The sequence below is a fragment of the Microcaecilia unicolor genome, chromosome 10 (genome assembly GCF_901765095.1).
Source record: "Microcaecilia unicolor chromosome 10, aMicUni1.1, whole genome shotgun sequence".
In the NCBI taxonomy this organism is placed as follows: domain Eukaryota; kingdom Metazoa; phylum Chordata; class Amphibia; order Gymnophiona; family Siphonopidae; genus Microcaecilia; species Microcaecilia unicolor.
In genome coordinates, this window is record NC_044040.1 from 1,423,183 (window position 1) to 1,443,966 (window position 20,784).

The following is a 20,784-nucleotide window of genomic DNA, read 5'->3' on the forward strand; positions in this document are numbered from 1 at the left end:
CTTGCAACTAGGCGATACCTCACCTGTGAACCTGAGAATTTAGGGCTCCTTTTAAGAAGGTGTGAAAATGCAGTTAGTACGCGCTAATGATTTGCATGCACTAAATGCTACAAAGCCCAATTATTCCATAAATCCATTAATGCACCTTAGGAAAAGAAGCACTTTAGTTTGGTATTCTGCTACTAAGGAGCACTTAAGCTTTTTTATCATTTTTCTCTCTCTCTGTTTATGTCTGATGGACATCCAATTTGGGGATTGTGAGAAGCTGTTGTAATTTTTAATCATAATTTGTATTCTTATTGCAAATACCTCATTATATCCTAGTTTCTGGACAAGTATCATGAGTTTTTGTTCCTGTAGTTTATGTTTTCAATCCTTAATAACAAGAAATTTAAAAAAAAGAGTAATTATTGGCCCTTACATGTTCCACTGCCAGTGTTTCCATGTTATTCTGCTCTTTTTACAATGTGTATATTTCTGAAAAACAAAGCTTCTGATATATGTGGACAAATTCATATACATTCTTTTTCAAAGGCTTCACATTTAAGTGATTTTTCTAAAATATCTGGGAAACAATGAATGGCTCTACCTGCAAATACTAATTCATATCAAGATGTCTAAAGTGACATGTGGATTGACCAGTCACATAATTCAAATTTGCTGCCCAAGGCTCCGTGAAGAAGCTATTTGTACTTCGAACATTTTTGGACCTTTTTAACTAAACTGCGGTAAAAGGGGAACTACGCTGGAGGTAGCAGCCATTTTTGCTGGTCCCTTTACCGCAGCGGGTAAAAAAGCCAAAACAGGAAATTGCCATGTAGTAAGCTCACACTTGCAGTGCAGCCATTTCGGAGGAAGAACTGACCGACACCCACTAAGATGGCGGTAAGGGTTCCCGCCCTAACCCTGCGATAACCGGGTACCGAACGGAGCTACCCGATTCCTGCTGGGTAACTGCTGCACAAAAATATCACAACCCGCTTTTCCCAGCATGGAAAATGGTGCGTGCTAGGGTTGGAACTACAGCCAGTGCCCAAATTGGGCCAACAGTAACTCCAAATTGGTGCACAGTGAGTTTTCTGCTGCTTTGTAAAAGGGCAATTATACCGGAACAACCCGAGTAGAACCATTACATTCAAATCAGGAACAAGTCTTACAGTAATAAATTAGTAAAAGCATCACCCAATCTGACACAAACACCAGAGTACAACCGTTACGTTCAAATCTGGAACAAGTCTTACAGTAATAAATTAGTAAAAGCATCACCCGATCTGACACAAACACCAGAGTACAACCGTTACATTCAAATCAGGAACAAGTCTTACAGTAAATGAGATAATCTAATCAATTTGCAATGTTCTTCCCTACACAGCAGCTGCTCTACAGAAACAAAAGGCCTTGTTTACTGAGCACTATCAATATAAAGACAAATGTCTCTATCATTAGCATACGGGAAACATTTTGCACACTTACAGCGTGGCTTAGTAAACAGGACCCAAAATTAGTGAACATTTAGACAATCACGATTTAATAGGACAAACTCTACATGGATTTCGTCAAGGAGGTCTTGCCTCAGAAATCTGCTACAATGTTTGAGGGTGTGAATAAATGTGAATAAATGAGAGCCTGCCTGGATGTTAATAAAGCATTATACTATGTAATAAACTATAAGGGGCATAATCGAACGGGGCGCCCAAGTTTTCATGAGGGCATCCTTGCACTCGGGGCCTCTGCTCAAGGTGCACAGTGCTCCTACCAGGTGCCGTGGAGGACTTGCAGCTCATCTGCATATCCTCGGAGCCTTCGCCGGAGTGACTCCCAGGTCCGTTCCGATCCACTCGGGGCCTCTGGGAGAAGAGGATATTTCTCTGGTAAGTGAACAAATTTTGCTTGTGCTTTCGGAACTTGAAGATTGGGGTTTAAAGGAGGAACTGTAAGTTAGTGATAGGCTGATATCCTTAATACTTTAGCAAGTTTTAAATTACGGAAAAACTCAAAAAACACTAAGATGGAGTCAGCAGTCCAGCAGCGAGAGGGGTGCTATCCAGTCTTTTGCATTGAGTGTCACATGTATGATTATCTCCCAATTGGTGAGGTGTCATATGTGTGTGCCCGATGCAAAGAGCTCCTAGCTCTCAGAGAACGTGTCCGTTCTCTTGAGGCTAGAGTAGCAGACTTGATGGAGCTGAGGGAGACAGAGAGGTACATAGAGGAGACCTACAGGGATGTTGTAGAGAAGTCCCACCTCCAGTCAGGTAGCCCCTGTGCTACCTTGGAGGAGGGAGGTCTCCTAGAAGGAGAGCATCACCCTGGTGAAGTAGGAAGTACTCCTGTAGCCAGGACCTGCCCACCAGGGGATGTATTATCCTTTCGCACCGAGGATATATCTCCAAATGTTGCCCGGGAGGGAAGGTTAGGACAGCTGTTGTACTTGGTGATTCGATCATTAGGCATATAGATAGCTGGGTGGCTGGTGGACGTGAGGATCGCCTGGTGACTTGCCTGCCTGGTGCGAAGGTGGCGGACCTCACGCGTCACCTAGATAGGATTTTATATAGTGCTGGGGAGGAGACGGCTGTCTTGGTACATGTGGGTACTAATGACATAGGAAAATGTGGGAGAGAGGTTCTGGAAGCAAAATTTAGGCTCTTAGGTAGAAAGCTGAAATCCAGATCCTCCAGGGTAGCATTTTCTGAAATGCTACCTGTGCCACGCGCAGGGCCCAAGAGACAGGCAGAGCTCCAGAGTCTCAATGCGTGGATGAGACGATGGTGCAGGGAGGAGGGCTTTAGATTTGTTAGGAACTGGGCAACATTCTGGGGAAGGGGGAGCCTATTCCGAAAGGATGGGCTCCATCTTAACCAGAGTGGGACCAGGCTGCTGGCATCGGCGTTTAAGAAGGAGATAAAGCAGCTTTTAAACTAGAAATGGGGGGAAGGCCGACAGTCGCTCAAAAGAGCATGGTTCAGGATAAGGTATCTTTCAAAGATATCACCATAACAGGGAAGATAGAGTATCCTGATAGTGAGGTTGCAAAAGAGATTGTAGTAGATCGGGTATCTTTAAATAACAATAAAAATCAGACAAAAGATTGCCAATTAATACTGTCAAGTACTAAGCATGATGTACTTAGGAACAACAAACATAGTTTGAAATGTCTATATGCGAATGCCAGGAGCCTAAGAAATAAGATGGGGGAGTTGGAATATATTGCACTAAATGAAAAATTAGATATAATAGGCATCTCTGAGACCTGGTGGAAGGAGGATAACCAGTGGGACACTGTCATACCGGGGTACAAATTATATCGTAGTAATAGGGTGAATCGGATTGGTGGAGGGGTAGCATTGTATATTAACGAGAGCCTTGAATCAAATAGATTGAAAATTCTGCAGGAAACAAAACACTCCTTGGAATCACTATGGATTGAAATTCCATGTGCAAAGGGGAAAAGGATAGTGATAGGAGTGTACTACCGTCCGCCTGGCCAGGACGAACAGACGGATGCGGAAATGTTAAAGGAAATCAGGGACGCAAACAAACTGGGCAACACAATAATAATGGGGGATTTCAATTACCCGCATATAGACTGGGTTAATGTAACATCTGTACACGCAAGGGACATAAGATTTCTTGATGAAATCAAGGACAGCTTCATGGAACAGCTAGTTCAGGAGCCGACAAGAGAAGAAAAAATACTAGACTTAGTCCTTAGTGGTGCTCATGATCTAGTGCAGGGGGTAACGATACGAGGGCCGCTTGATAACAGTGATCATAATATGATCGGTTTTGATATTGGCATTGAAGGAAGTGAAACTAGGAAATCAAGTACGCTAGCGTTTAACTATAGAAAGGTGATTACGACAAAATGAGAAAAATGGTGAAAAAAAGACTGAAAGGAGCAGCTCGCAGAGTAAAAAACTTGCATCAGGCGTGGATGCTGTTTAAAAACACCATCCTGGAGGTTCAGGACAAATATATTCCACGTATTAGAAAAAAGGGAAAAAAGACTAAACGTCAGCCGGCGTGGCTAAACAGTAAGATAAAGGAAATCATTAGAGCCAAAAAACAATCCTTCAGAAAGTGGAGAAGAGAACCAACTGAAAGTAACAGGATAGATCATAAGGAATGCCAAGCCAAATGCAAAGCGGAGATAAGGAGGGCAAAAAGGACTTTGAGAAGAAATTAGCGTTGGAAGCAAAAATACATAGTAAAATTTTTTTTAGATACATTAAAAGCAGGAAACCGGCCAAAGAGTCGGTTGGGCCGCTGGACGAAAATGGTGTTAAAGGGGCGATCAAGGAGGACAAAGCCGTAGCGGAGAAATTAAATGAATTCTTTGCTTCGGTCTTCACCGAGGAGGATTTGGGGGGGACACCGGTGCCGGAAAGAATATTTGAAGCGGGGGAGTCGGAGAAACTAAACAAATTCTCTGTAACCTTGGAGGATGTAATGGGTCAGTTCAGCAAGCTGAAGAGTAGTAAATCACCGGGACCTGATGGTATTCATCCCAGAGTATTAATAGAACTAAAAAATGAACTTGCGGAGCTACTGTTAGAAATATGCAATCTGTCCCTAAAATCGAGTGTAGTACCGGAAGACTGGAGGGTAGCCAATGTTACTCCGATTTTTAAGAAGGGTTCCAGAGGAGATCCGGGAAATTATAGACCGGTGAGTCTGACGTCGGTGCCGGGCAAGATGGTGGAGGCTATTATTAAGAATAAAATTGCTGAGCATATACAAAAACATGGACTGATGAGACAAAGTCAGCACGGATTTAGTGAAGGGAAGTCTTGCCTCACCAATCTAATGCATTTTTTTGAGGGGGTAAGCAAACATGTGGACAATGGGGAGCCGGTTGATATTGTATATCTGGATTTTCAGAAGGCGTTTGACAAAGTGCCGCACGAAAGACTCCTGAAGAAATTGCAGAGTCATGGAATCGGAGGTAGGGTATTATTATGGATTAAGAACTGGTTGAAAGATAGGAAGCAGAGAGTAGGATTGCGTGGCCAGTATTCTCAGTGGAGGAGGGTAGTTAGTGGGGTCCCGCAGGGGTCTGTGCTGGGTCCGTTGCTTTTTAATGTATTTATAAATGACCTAGAGATGGGAATAACTAGTGAGGTAATTAAATTCGCCGATGACACAAAATTATTCAGGGTCGTCAAGTCGCAGGAGGAATGTGAACGATTACAGGAGGACCTTGCGAGACTGGGAGAATGGGCGTGCAAGTGGCAGATGAAGTTCAATGTTGACAAGTGCAAAGTGATGCATGTGGGTAAGAGGAACCCGAATTATAGCTACGTCTTGCAAGGTTCCGCGTTAGGAGTTACGGATCAAGAAAGGGATCTGGGTGTCGTCGTCGATGATACGCTGAAACCTTCTGCTCAGTGTGCTGCTGCGGCTAGGAAAGCGAATAGAATGTTGGGTGTTATTAGGAAGGGTATGGAGTCCAGGTGTGCGGATGTTATAATGCCGTTGTATCGCTCCATGGTGCGACCGCACCTGGAGTATTGTGTTCAGTACTGGTCTCCGTATCTCAAAAAAGATATAGTAGAATTGGAAAAGGTACAGCGAAGGGCGACGAAAATGATAGTGGGGATGGGACGACTTTCCTATGAAGAGAGGCTGAGAAGGCTAGGGCTTTTCAGCTTGGAGAAGAGACGGCTGAGGGGAGATATGATAGAAGTGTATAAAATAATGAGTGGAATGGATCGGGTGGATGTGAAGCGACTGTTCACGCTATCCAAAAATACTAGGACTAGAGGGCATGAGTTGAAGCTACAGTGTGGTAAATTTAAAACGAATCGGAGAAAATTTTTCTTCACCCAACGTGTAATTAGACTCTGGAATTCGTTGCCGGAGAACGTGGTACGGGCGGTTAGCTTGACGGAGTTTAAAAAGGGGTTAGATAGATTCCTAAAGGACAAGTCCATAGACCGCTATTAAATGGACTTGGAAAAATTCCGCATTTTTAGGTATAACTTGTCTGGAATGTTTTTACGTTTGGGGAGCGTGCCAGGTGCCCTTGACCTGGATTGGCCACTGTCGGTGACAGGATACTGGGCTAGATGGACCTTTGGTCTTTCCCAGTATGGCACTACTTATGTACTTATGTACTTATGCAGGACGACCCCGCGAAGGGGCAGGGAAACCCATATTATCAAAACAAGATGGGCGTCCATCTTTCGTTTCAATAATAAGGTCGGGACGCCCAAATCTCAACATTTAGGTCGACCTTAGAGATGGTCGACCTAAATGTTGAGATGGTCATCCCTGGTTTTCAGCCATAATGGAAACCAAGGACGCCCATCTCAAAAATGACCAAATCCAACTCATTCGGTCGTGGGAGGAGCCAGCATTCATAGTGCACTGGTCCCCCTGACATGCCAGGACACCAACCGGGCACCCTAGGGGGCACTGCAGCGGACTAACTGATGCACTAACTGAACGGAAAAAGCCCTTCCCTTACCGATCCCTTAGCAATTCGGAAAGGAACAGGCATGCATGAAGGAAATTGCATGCAAATTTGCTGCTCGATGTTAGCTCATTTGCACACGATTTCCTTCCTAAGGAGGAGAAGCTAGTGCAGAGCAGCCAAGCATTATGCATTATGCTTTTATATATTTTGTAAGCCGCCTTGACCTGTACATTGGATTAGGTGGTATATCATCACGTTATACGTAACTGCTCTGCGCATGCCAAAGACGGCTTCATACACGCAGACAAGCTGCGTCTACAACCTTAAATAAATTGCCGTCTACAACCTTAAAAAAACCACAAGTCCAGGGGAAAACGTCCAAGTGCTCATCAGGGACGTCTTTTTTTTTTTTTTTAGTATGGGTGAAGGACGTCCAAGTGTTAGGTGCCTTTGCTATGCCTCCATCCCTGCGACGGGCAGTTGTGGACGTCCAAAATGTGGATGTTTCTGTAAGAAGGATATCCATGCCTCTGCCACCCCCTTTATTTATTTATTTGGATTTTGGATCACAAGTAGCAGCAGTGGGATTTGAACCGGCCACCTCTGGATTGCAAGACCAGTACTCTAACCACTAGGCCACTCCTCCAGTCCACTCCCTTTAAATTTGGCCATCCCTGGGGGGGGGGGGGGGCAGTTCAGGACTTCCAAAATGTTTGAAAGAAGGATGTCCACGCCTTCGCTATGCCTCCGCTGACACATGCACACCTCTCCCCCCCAGGGACCTTTATACTGCTGCGATGGACCTGAGTATGATATTTGAGGCTGGCAAAAAAAGTTTTTAAAGTTGTTTTTTTCAGGGTGGGAGGGGGTTAGTCACCACTGGGGGAGTCAGGGGAGGTCATCCCTGATTCCCTCCGGTGGTCATCTGGTCAGTTTGGGCACCTTTTTGAGGCTTGGTCAAAAGAAAAAATGGACCAAGTAAAGTCAGCCAAGTGCTCATCAGGGACGCCCTTCTTTTTTCCATTATTGCTCGAGGATGCCCATCTCTTAAGCACGCCCAAGTCCCGCCTTCACTACGCCTCCGACCTGCCCCCGGGAACTTTGGTCATCCCCACGATGGGAAGCAGTTGGGGACGCCCAAAATCGGCTTTTGATTATGCCAATTTGGGTGACCCTGAGAGAAGGAAGCCCATCTCCCGATTTGTGTTGAAAGATGGGCGCCCTTCTCTTTCGAAAATAAGCCTGTTGCTCATGTTTGATTTATTCTTATTCTACACCGCCTTGAGTATATTCCTTCAAATATTTGGTAAATAAATCGTAATAAATAATAAATAATAAATAAATACAATTTCTCATAATCATAGTGCCATTGCTTTATTCCATGGTGCAAATGAGTATTGTGTGTAATTCGGGTCATGTATTTTCAGATAATTAGAGCACACGGTTCGTCTTCATAGCTGAACAATGAACAGTACCCCGAAATCTATCCTCACAACTACCACACCACTTCCCAAAACTACTTCCCCTGATTTACACATCATTGATAGAATTTCGTTTAAAATGTTTATGTAGAAAAACACAGCTCATTGTTTTAACTTCATTTAAATATTTTAACATTAAACAGCAATCTGTTACCAAAAAAATTCTAATTAGAGCAGTAATTTATCCTTAATGGTTCTTCTGTCTGATAGTTCTTACTGAAACATGACTAGCAAATGAGCTGATATACTTTTATTTGATATTTGGAAGCTTTCTCGAAGCTTTTCTCTTTTATATACTTGGCTTTTAGTTCTGTCATTTGGATGAAGCAGAACAAGGTTTGCTGGATTAAAGTCCGATATTTATGGATCATACTAGGAATGATAAAAAACAAAAAGTGAGGAGAATGGATGAGGATACCAAAAAAATATGTATTTATTCACATAAAAAATCAAAATTAAAAAATAACAAATTTGTACATAAAATGGACCCGACATGGCCGTGTTTCGGCCCTAAGGCCTGCCTCAGGGGTCTTTGCAACCTCAGAAGATATACCTCAGAATATGTGCTCCAAGGGAAATATCGAAACGAAGATCTCTAAGGTCTCCTCTCTTCTAAAATATGTATGCAAAATGTGCTAAAAAGCACAACGAACTTGTAATACTTCTCTCCGAAGAGATGTCTACAATTGTGAATATTTCGGAGAGAAGTATTACAAGTTCGTTGTGCTTTTTAGCACATTTTACATACATATTTTAGAAGAGAGGAGACCTTAGAGATCTTCGTTTCGATATTTCCCTTGGAGCACATATTCTGAGGTATATCTTCTGAGGTTGCAAAGACCCCTGAGGCAGGCCTTAGGGCCGAAACACGGCCGTGTCGGGTCCATTTTATGTACAAATTTGTTATTTTTTAATTTTGATTTTTTATGTGAATAAATACATATTTTTTTGGTATCCTCATCCATTCTCCTCACTTTTTGTTTTTTATCTCACGGTTTCGTGAGGGCGTTTACCTCCTCTTTGTTTTTTGTCATACTAGGAATGTGCATCGCCAAGAAAAGTTTGGCTACTCCTTATTTTAAGTACAGGTTTTACAATTTCCATGTACGGTTTGTTTTTCATGTTTGGGTTCACACATTTTTTTCAGTAGTAGTAGTTCGAGGTATTTCCATGTCCCTGGAGGACTCAATAAATATAATTTGGTACCTGAGGCAATGGAGGGTTAAGGGGTCATTTTACAAAGCCACAGTAAAAGGTGGGCTGCGGTAGTCTGGACGCATCTCTTAGGCATGCGCTGGGCCATTTCTTTTTTACTGCGGCTGTGAAAAAAGGCTATTTTTTAATGGGCCGGGAAATGGACCTCTGCTATTAAAACTAGTCTTCTCCTACTTACGGCTTGAGCCCTTACCGCCACCCACTAACCTAGCTAAGGGCTCATGCGCTACCCACATGGTACCCATGCAGTGTGGGTTAACGTGGGCACGCTGCAGGCAACCGCCAGGAACGTCCCCCGCTGTAGAAAATAGAAAATTATTTTCAACCATGGGATTCACCATGCACCAAAAACAGAATTACCGCCGGGTGCACATGCCACCCCAGTGGTAGTAGTCTCAAACACCTTTGTAAAAGGGACCCTAAGATCAGAAGGAGCAGCGGTGGGATTTGAACCGGGCACCCCAGGATGTCAAGCAGAGTGTTCTGAACACTAGGCAACTCATCTACTCTGCATACATGCATCTAGAGTAAACACTGTATCAGAAAACATTGGCCGATAATATTGCTATTATGAAAGATTATGGGTTCTTTTTTTTACTAAGATGCGCTGAGAAATGGCCTGCGCTGTTGTAGGCACATATATTTGACGTGCACAGGTCCATTTTTCAGTGCGTCTGCAAAAAAGGGCCTTTTTTTGGCTGAAAATGGAATTGCGGCAAAATAAAAGTTGGTGTGTGTACATTTTGGGCATGAGACCTTACCACCACACACTGAATTAGCGGCAAGGTCTCACGCGTTAATCGGGTAGTAATCGTCAGCGTGTGGACACTGCCAATTAACGCCCAGTTAGCACCACACAGTAGAAAATAAAAAAAATTTTCTGCCGCTCATATCGGATGCGTGTAGAAAATGGAATTACCGCCCGGGGCATGTGGTAGCCGGAAGGTAGTTCTAAATTGACACGCATTGGATGCACGCAGGCACCTATGCGACTATCATCAATGTAGCAGATCGACTTGAAAGAGAGGTAGTTAGTAAGCTGTAGTAAAATAACACATTCCTACCATAGAAGTGACTAATCTGAAGATCATTAGAACCATAGATTAATAACTCCCAGGGTAAAAATAAATCATGTGATCCACAGAGTTGGTGACAGATGGAGGGATGGGAGGAGGTAGAGTGTTCCCCTCAGAAAATCTGAAAGTCAGTTAGAGAGCCCTGGGAGGTAGGAGCGTAGCAAGCCTGGAATGCGTCCTGTATGACATGCTGCCAAAATGCTCCACTTTCAACATGTCAACAAGGGAAGCCAATGGAGGGTACAGCTGTGCTGGGAGGTAGCCAGAGAAACTGCAGACAAAACCTAGCCTGAAACAGCAGCAGCCTGGGCCCTGGTAAGACATGTATGAAATAAACAGTGATTAACCATGGGGGAGAGCCAGAAGTAGGAAACCTCAGAGAGGGAGGCAGGTTTAGCCCTTGCGGGGGAGGGAGAAAGAGAAAAATGTAGGCTGTCAAAGACCATATGGCCTATCCAGTCAGCCCATCTACTCTCCCTATCACTCCCTTAGAGATCCTGTGTACTTGTCCCAAGTCCTTTTGAAATCAGGTACTGTTTTCATCTCCACCACTTCCACTAGGAGGCCATTCCACGGATTCACTACCCTTTCCATGAAGAAGTACTTCCTCAGGTTACTTCTGAGTCAGTCCCCTTTCTCCTTCATCCTATTCCCCCTCATTCCAGAGCTTCCTTTCAATTGAAAGACTCGCCTCCTGTGCATTTATGCTGCATAGGTATTTAAATATCTCTACCATATCTACCCTCTCCCACCTTTCTTACAGAGTATACATATGGAGATCTTTGTGTCTCTCCCCATACACTTCGAAAAATTGCTTTACAGAGAGACCCAACATGGCCACGTTTCAGCAAATTGCCTGCGTCAGGGGTCTTAGTAATAGCCAATCATCATCTACTACTGGAAAAAGCCAATCATAAAACTTTTCCGAAACAGGTAGTACATACACAAAGCAGATTAGGATGCACCACTTGATACCGAACTGCAAAAGGAGGTTTGCTGAAACATGGACTGTGCCGGGTCTCTCAATAAAGCCATTTTTCAATGCTAACCTCATTCTAAATGATGTCTCACCAGAGTCATACAGGGGCATCATCACCACCTTTTTCTTACTGGCCATTTCTCTCCCTATGCACCCAAGTATCCTTCTAGCCTTCGCCATCACCTTTTCTACCTGATTGGCTACCTTAAGATCAGCACATACAATCACACCCAAGTCTCGTTCCTCTTTTCATTCTTAGACTCTAGACTTTTGTGGATGAGAGAAATGTAGCCCTTGGCCACTTTCACCAACAGAAGAGATGGGGAGTGGCTCAGAAGGTACAAGAGGTCAGCTAGAGGTATAACCAGCAGCCTCCAAGAGAGCAGCAGCTTCCATCTGATTTACTTTCAGAGCCTGAAGAGATGGAATTTATTTGTGATACTCCTAAGGCAGCCTCTGTGGAAGAAAAGGACATCAAAGTCAATGAATAGCTGGCGAGCATTGCTTTTTCAGCTATTCAAAGAGTTTTGCTATTTGCACTGGTGTCTTCCATCATCTTTTGTGGAAGGTCAGAGGGATGACCTGGCCTTTACATGTCAAGAGGATGGGGCCTTCCCTTTGCTTATTGGGAAGGCAAACATAGATGAGGGAAACAGTGTTAGCACTGGTGGCCCAGTTGAAAAGGGATATAAGCAATTATATAGCTTCCTGCCCTGTTTGTGGTCATCACAAGGGATCCCACTCTCACCCGTGGGGGCTTCTCCAACCACACCCAATAGGCACCTTGGACCCATATAGCCATGGATTTCATACATAATCTTCCTAAGTCTGATGGTTTTACCACCATACAGGTCATTGTGGAGCGGTTTTCCAAGATGGCTCACTTTGTTCCTCTACCTAGGTAACCCACTGTCTCCACATTAGCCCAACACTTTTTTAAAGAAAGTCTTCCACCTACACAGCCTACTGAAATCCATTATCTCTGATCGGGGGGGGGGGGGGGGGGGGGTTCAATTTACATCAGAATTGTGGCGCAACCTTTGTGGGTCCTTACAGATTAAGCTAAAGTACTCCTCTGGATATCATCCCCAAAACAATGGCCAGATGGAGAGGGTCAATCAGATCTTGCTAAAGTCCCAGCTATTGCCTTGGGCAGAGTTCTGCTATAACAACCACATGAATGAGTCTGCTGGGCATCACCATTCAAGCTTGTATTTGGGCAGCATCCACGGGTACTTATGTCCATACCCCAAGCTCCTATGCTACTGGCTGAGGCTGCAACTGAGTCTCTGACCTCTGGAGAAGCACGCAGAACCTCGATTCAGGCATCAGAGAGGTACAAGAGGCATGCTGTCAAAAAGAGATGCCAGGCTCTACTCTTCAATCCTAGGGATTTGGTCTGGTTATCCACTCGGAGCTTACGCCTCAAGATACCCTCCATCAAATTTGTTCATTGTGCCATACCCTGTGACCCATCAGGTGGGCCATGTAACTTACCAACTGAAGTTAACTCCCATTTTATGTATTCATAATACTTTCCATGTGTCTCTTCTTAAGCCACTCAAGTTAAAAGGGAAAAGCAAAACCCCACAGATGCCGACCAGGACAGCGGTGGATCATTACATTGAGTATGAAGTGCAAGGGATCATCGACTCCAAGAGAGTATGGAACAAACTCTAATATCTCATCGCCTGGAAAGACTATACACCTGAAGAGAACACCTAGGAACCAGCAAGTCAAGTCCACGGCCCCCTGATCATCAGAAGGTTCCATCGCACATTTCTACATAAATCCAAGTCGAGATCACACAGGGGATGGCTTTTGGGGAGGAGGTAATATCACTATCAATAGATGCATTACTGAAGAATAGCGTGCACTACTGTTTAATAATGTGTATTTATTATCAATAGATTAACCACTGTACCAAATAATAGTGTTCACTATTGACAATATTGCTTCAAAATGGAAGAACATTTTCAAAACATAGCTCAGAGACAGCAGGTCCTGTCTTGTAAGCTGCTTCTACCGAGTGTGCCCCAAAGACTGGGTTGAGAAGCACTGCTCTTGTTAATGGCCATGAGCAGAAGGTTTCTTTGTTAAATTATAGATGTTTATAAAAATTGTGCTCTGATCGCCAACATCATAATCAACATTAATAAGGGATTTTGGATTTGGTTCACACCTTTTTCACTAGTAGCTCAAGGTAAGTTACATTCAGGAACAGCAGGTATTTTCCTATTCCCAGAGGATTAGGTGACTTGCTGAAGAGCACAAGGAAGCTCAGTGGGATTTGAACCCTGTCTTTCCTGGCTCCCAGCCCAGAGTACAGTAGGCATACCACAAAAAAGAGAGGTCAGCATATCAGTGTGTGAAATGGCCAATGAAAACCGAGTCCGAAGAATAAAGATTTCATTGTGGAGCAAAAAAACACTCCATCATTATCCGTCTCCTCTACTAAAGCCAGATTTTCCTGCTTGTTCTTTCTGGTGGCTCTTGAGGATGAAATACAAATAGCATCTAAATCTTAATATCAAGACATGAAAAGCTAAGATAAAACAAATCTGTATTCTCTCAAGTCATTACAGCTAAAAATCCCTTCTGTAATAAAAGTTGCAGTTGTTACGGGTAGTATCTTTCTGCCTCTGGTTTAGACTTCTCTCCCTGTTTTCCTAGTCCTGGTTAGTTTATTATCCAGCTTATAATCGAACGAGAATAACGCCCAAGTTCCGACCTAAATCGGGAGATGGGCGTTTATCTCACAAAAACGAATAACGCGGTATAATCAAAAGCCGAATGTGGGTCGCTTTCAACTGCACTCCGTCGCGGATGCGGACAAAGTGGACGGGGCGTGTCGAAGGCGTGTCGAAGGCGGAACTGGGGCGTGGTTATCGGGCGAACAGAGATGGGCGCCCTTCGCCGATAATGGAACAGTTTTGCGCTAGAATTTAGGACACTTTTCCTGGACCCTGTTTTTTTACGAATAAGGCCCCCAAAAGTGCCCTAAATTACCAGATGACCCCCAGAGGGAGTCGGGGATGACCTCCCCTGACTCCCCCAGTGGTCACTAACCCCCTCCCACCACAACAAATGATGTTTCACAACTTTTTACTTTCACCCTCAAATGTCATACCCTCCTCCCAAGCAGCAGTATGCAGGTCCCTGGAGCAGTTGTTAGGGGGTGCAGTGGACGTCAGGCAGGTGGACCCAGGCCCATCCCCCCCCTACCTGTTACAATTGTGCTGCTTAATGCTATTAGTCGTCCAACCCCCCCAAACCCACTGTACCCACATGTAGGTGCCCCCCTTCACCTCTTAGGGCTATAGTAATGATGTAGACTTGTGGGCAGTGGGTTTTGAGGGGGATTTGGGGGGCTCAACACCCAAGGGAAGGGTGCTATGCACCTGGGAGCTCTTTTACCTTTTATTTGGTTTTTGTAAAAGTGCCCCCTAGGGTGCCCGGTTGGTGTCCTGGCATGTGAGGGGGACCAGTGCACTATGAATCCTGGCCCCTCCCACGAACAAATGCCTTGGATTTATTCGTTTTTGAGCTGGGCGATTTCATTTTCCATTATCGCTGAAAAGCAAAAACGCCCAGCTCATACCTTGACGAATAAAACATGGGCGTCTTTTTCTTTTAAAAAATACGATCCGCCCCGCCCCTTCACGGACCCGTTCTCGGAGATAAACGCCCATGGAGATAGGCGTTTCTGTTCCATTATGCCCCTCCATGTGTCCTTTTGTCATCTATCTTCTGTGTAAATGTTATTCACATCGCTTGATTTTGCTGTTATTACACGTATGTAACCGCTTAGTTGCCTATGTAAACGTTACGTGCACTGCCCAGATCTTTGTTCTTATTATTTAATTGCTGTAAAGAGCTTAGTTGTCTACCTGAAGGCCTTTTAGCAGCATATGAAGTGAATGCAAATAAAATAAATAAATGAATTTAAGCAATGCAATTCTCTAGGTGCCTCACGGCTTTCAGCAGTGAATTTTTTAACAGTGAAGAAGCAACGGTATAATCTGATACTTTCCTGTGAGAACGGTGCAAATGGATTATGAATTTTCAAGTGAAAATCTTTTCATTTTTGCTTCCTCATACGAGTGCTTTATTCGTGTATGCACATCCATAAGACAGGAACAATTAAGTTAGCCATTATTTGTCTCATATGCACAGGGCATGGAATTTAATTGTAAGTGGGAGGTGATTGAAGTCTTAATAGGAAGTATTGAATGCAAAATAAAGCAACATCCCAATGATATATTGTCACAAATGGGTCACAACCTCTCTGGGTGCTCATCCTACTTCTTTTGATACTTAAAGATCTCAATATGTATACTTTGGAAGAAAGGCAGGAGAGGGAAGATCTGGAGACTTTTACATCCCCCCCATGGCATTAACATACACAAGGCAGGCTTCTTTCAATTCAATTGAAGCTCTGAAATAAGTGGGCATAGGCTGAAGGTGAAAGGAGGTAGACTCAGGAGTAATCTAAGAGAATACTTTATGGAAATGGTGGTGAAAGCATGGAATGACCTCCCAGTAGAGATGGTAGGGATGAGGATTATCTCAATCCAAGAAAGCATTATCATGCACAGAGGAACTCTATGGGAGAGGAAGGGAGAAGTAGAGATTAGTAGTAGGTAAAAAGGAGCAGACTGATGTGTCATATGTGGTCTTTATCTGCATCGTTTTCTATGGAAGGAACTGGAGAATTTACCAGTTTCTTTTTCCAGCCTTTTATTCCACTGCCACTCTAAGGTGTCTACCAAACTGCCCCTGTGCAGCTGCTGCGCATTCCCAGTTTTCAAAGTAGTTGGTTCAGTATGCTAATGCATTTGATTGTATCCTATTGAATAAATATAGGACAGTATGATTATCAGATTGCTATAGATTCATTTGTATTGCTTTTCACAGCTTAGGCGTGAGGGAACCTAAGCCTCCACTTGGGTTAAATATAGAAGAGCTTAAGTTGTTCCTAATAGGGCAGGGGCAAAGGAGTGCCATACTGCTATCAGCCATTGATTAGGAACCCTCTCGTTGGCACAGTTGGAGTTGCCTGGGCTGGTTTAGGCTCCAATGGGTACTAGACTGGTGATTCTAGCATCACTGCACTGTGGCTCAGAGATGTGACAACTTTTCTTGAATAGTGTAGGCTGTGTGTTGAAGACTAGCCTAGAGCTGGTTCCAGACTGGATCACATGGAGTAAACTGATGGATCTAGAGATCTTCCTGACTTTTGTTTAAAGTTTAGTGATGTATTCTATATGCATATTTAGGAGGGCACAATTCTAGATTCTGTTGTGTGGCCATTAATAATGCGGTGACTGAACATCTTCACTCAATCAATATAGTGTCTGAATATTGACTCTATGTTCAGTTTTGTAGGGAGAAGGCGCGCAGTGAGCTTGGGAAAGTCATGGTTGCCCTGGATCATTTATGCATCCATCAATGGCCGTGGTTCCTTTGGAGATGACCACACTACCCATCACCCACCCAACCACAAAATCTATCCCTATATTAGCTCTTTTTTCCCCTCTTCAGATAAATAAAAGAGAATAGAAATAAAACCAATAAGTCTGAAGGTCAAGAGTTGCTCAAACTAGGAAGGAATAATCTAGAACAAATTCAGTGCAAGCTTTACATTTTGGAACTAGCTGTGAAATTCAGTAGGAAACACAAACAACATTGCCAACGCTTAGCATACATTTTGGAGATGGAAAAAGAAAATATTTTATGTAGAAAAACCTCCCCAACTTTCATTTCCTATTACTCTGCTGTTTGTACATCACTTACACCCAAACATGCTTTAAAAGTCTACTTAGATAACAAGACAAACAAAAACAGAGAAAATCAAAGTCTAATCACTGTGCTGGCTAAAAGCTAATGAGCTAATGCACATCTTGACAAAACTAAAATTACAATTTATTTATTTGTGACATTTATATCCCACATTATTCCAAACAAGTCTGAGTTCAATGTGGCTTACAAAGAATAATGCATAAGAAAGTAATTTGTTGTAATAATACAATTTTACAATACAGTATCATAAAAATACTGGGATAGCTATGGATGTTTAACATTTAGAAAATCTATTATGAATGAGAATACTTGTCAAACATTTATCATATAGAAAAACACAAAGGTGCCTGTCTTCATCATACAATAAAATTACTTAACCTATAGGATTCACTGTTACACAATGTTGTAAAAGAGAACTATTTCCAAGAGGACAGAGCAATCAATCATGGGCTATTTCACAAATGTAAGGGATGCCAACCCAGCTTCAACGTTTCCCTAAACCATGGGTGCTAGAGATCAGAAAGGTGTCAAGTGGAACAAGGTCTCAGCATATGCCTCATTTCTTATATCCTTCCTCTAATTGGTTTAAGACATGGGATGGAGTCTAATCCCACCTTAAATTCTCTTACTTCAATATTTATAAGGAAGGGGAAATGATAAAAGAATAAAACAACCCCTACAAATAATTTCTGTAGAAAGAACCTGGAACAGGTGCAGTTTGCCAGTGGGTCTTGTGACTCCAGTCTAGATTACCGTTTAGCAAGTAATACTAATTTCCATTCTACAAGCCACCAGGCTAACTTCCTCTTCACTTGCCAACGCTACCATTAACTCCTTCACACGCTTTTACTGGAACTGAACAAAAACATTGGAACGAGCCTAGTAGAGAAAGCAATCAGCCAGAGAGAACGGCATTTGGGACTCACCACCAGCGCTTTGGAACGATTGCTCAGTAGCTTCTCAATCTCTCGAGCTGCGCTTTCCACCAGGCGGTGGGCGTTATTGGCTTCTACTCTGTACAAGTCTTTGTATTTCATATAAATCTGCACAAGAGAGACAGAGATGAAAATGAATGTTACAGCAAAGCTTGAGTCTTTGGCCTCGGGGTGTTCACTGTTGTCCCTATAACCAAGTCAGAGGGGGCATTATAAAATAGCAGAAGACCCAAAACAGCTTTAAAAAAAAAAAACAATTAAAGTTGGAGTCCATTACAAGCTATTTCCAACTGAAATGAGGTCTAGAAATGTAGAAGGGAAACTGCGGCCCTTGGACCCTCCCCCAATAAAAGCTATTGACAAAAAAGAAAAAAAAAACAAATTAATATAAAAGCAAGTCAGGTGAGTCCAATCTGAGGAGGGCTTAAGAGGGGCTTTTTTTTTTTTGGGGGGGGGGGTAGGGGAATTTAGCTCATGAATTATTCTCATTTATAGTAAGCATTTAAACATTGAAATTGATGCAAGGCACAAAAGCAATCAGTGCAACCATCTATCACTGGACAGGATCAAAGAACAGCGATTCATGCCACTGTTACCTCACATTTGCATTACTGTAACACTCTGTGAGATGGACAATCTCCGTACTTGGTGAAACATCTACAAAATGTGTTACGTCAAGCATGTATCTCCGACTGCATCTCCCTTCTCCTATAGCGTTATCACTGGTTACCGGTAAGTTACTGTCAGGCCCTTTTACGAAAGGGTTGCCGTGTGGTAAGCCGGAACTACCTCTGGCCCAACGTGGCCGCTGGCAGTAGTTCCAGCTTGAGTCCGTGCCATTTCCAGCACGCCGGAAAATATTCCCAAATTTCTAGCGTGGTGCTAACCCAGCAATAATCAACACAGCCTGGTTACTGCTGGGTTACCATGGGATCCCTTAACACCACCTCAATGGGTGGCGGTAAGTGCTCCGTCCCCCCCCCCCCCCCCCCCGAATGGCCTTGCGGTAAGAATAATTTGTTTAAGGGCATGCAACTATATTTATCATTTTGTTAGCTCCCTATAGGCCATCTCATCACAAGGTCTCCTTCTCTCCCTCCCATCGTTATCACCTGTGCTGGCTCCGGCTTTGATTATCTGGTTAAAACACAAGCGCTCAAGTCGATATTCGGCAGTTAAGCAACCAAGGGTTAAGGATTGAATATCAGCACTTAAGTGGCCAAGCGCTGACTCCGCCCCTAACATAGCCAGCTTTGAATTTGTCGCTATCTGCTATAGGTCATCCTGCAGAAGCTGAGCTGGGGGAGGGGAATTCCTTCCCGGCTGGGCTGGTCAGGCTGGTAACCAAGGTAGCCTGAGTGTGTGGTTTCCCCAGCAAGCAAAGAGAAGGAGAGAGAGGGTGTGGCTTGAAAGCACACTCTGGTTAAAAGTAGCAATCATTCAAAGACCAGGGGTTCATGATGAAGGAAGAGTTGGATTCCCTAGAAGCCAGAGGAAAGGCAAGAGCCCAGTGAAAGGAAGGGCCAGTTCCCAGTGGCAAGAGGGAAGAGAGGTTTTCCCCGGGAGGGAGCCACAATCCACAGCTTGCCCAAAGGAAAAGGGATTTTCCCAAGAATGCTGTGAAAGGCTTCAGGTAGAATCCAGGGAGAGGCAGAAAGCTGGTACTGAGAACCAGAAAGGAATAGTAGTCCTTGTTAGCTGGCTGGAATGTGGACCCACAGCTTTCCCTGGGATCCTGGTAAAACAGTGGGGGAAGGGAGCTGTGCAGCTACTGTAGCTATGCTATAGTGTGTGTTTGAGTAGGGCTGAGAAAGGTGGTAGCCCTTATCCAGACAAGTCAGGCAGCCCACCTTCTGAGTAGGGAATAAGGAAGGTGCTTGGAGCTGAAGCCTGGTTAACTGGCAGAAGGTCACCTAGTTCCTAGGTGGGTGGAAGGGCTGGGGGCCAGAAAGTTAAGTGCCCTGCCTGTGTAAATGAAGTATTTGCATTATATGCAGAGTGAGCTGGATGGAAGTAAATGGACAGGAGTGAACAGTGAGGCTGCCTTTCTAATTAGCTTGTCCAGAAGAAACCCTGTGTGTGTTTGTAACCAGAAAGGGTAAGATAAACCTGGTCTTAAGGTACTGTCATGGAAGTGAAAGGTTGTTTAATTCAGTTTGGTCCTGTTGTGGGAAGTGTTAATTGGCTTAATGAAGTGTGGACTGTCAGGTCTGTAGGAAGCCTGGGTCCAATAGACAGAGGTTGTCAGCACCAGAGCCATGCCCCCTGACATAACTTGCAGTCGGGGGGGGGGGGGGGGGGGGGGGAGGTTCAAGTGTTGCCTGAAGAGCACCTTGGTCTGCAGGCTGAATGGCCCATCACAAGTGTCTTTGTTAATGCAAATACCACCAGAGTAAAATATTGTTTACTGCAACTAATTTCAAAAAACATGGACAAAATCTATAGTAAATGTGAAATAGAAGGAACCTTCCAGAAAAGATAAATGGAAAAAAGTCCCAGCTCAAAAACTAATACAGTTGATTTCTGAAAATACTTCAAAGGGTCACATGCAGTGAATATACAGCTTCAAAAACCATGAGTTCTCTTCTTCAGAATTACATTAAACATATGAACAGTTAAACCCATGTACTCGGCATTTACCAAACACAAAGGAGAAAGCTCTTAATTTTCAATATATGCAAATAAGAACTGCTGAAACTTCCCCTCCCCCAAATTGCATAAAATACCTACATCAGTGGTTCCCAAATTTTTGGTTCAGGGCACCCTTAGTGTCCGAACAGTTTTTCACAGACCCCCCCCCCCCCCCCCAGAGGTCTCCACCCACGCCCCCAGCCACATAAGTCTCCCTGTCCCTGCAGCCCCCTCCTCTCACTCC

The 20,784-nt window shown here is 43.8% G+C and overlaps 1 protein-coding gene across 1 annotated transcript in view; it reads right to left on the reverse strand.

The window, feature by feature from the left end:
- The window catches only part of CACNA2D1 (calcium voltage-gated channel auxiliary subunit alpha2delta 1), a 578,231-nt gene that overhangs the window by 453,359 nt on the left and 104,088 nt on the right, over positions 1–20,784 (reverse strand). Inside the window, exon 3 of the mRNA XM_030217110.1 lies at positions 17,901–18,017. Within this exon, the coding sequence (XP_030072970.1) occupies positions 17,901–18,017 (117 nt within the window). The remainder of the gene's footprint in view (positions 1–17,900; positions 18,018–20,784) is intronic.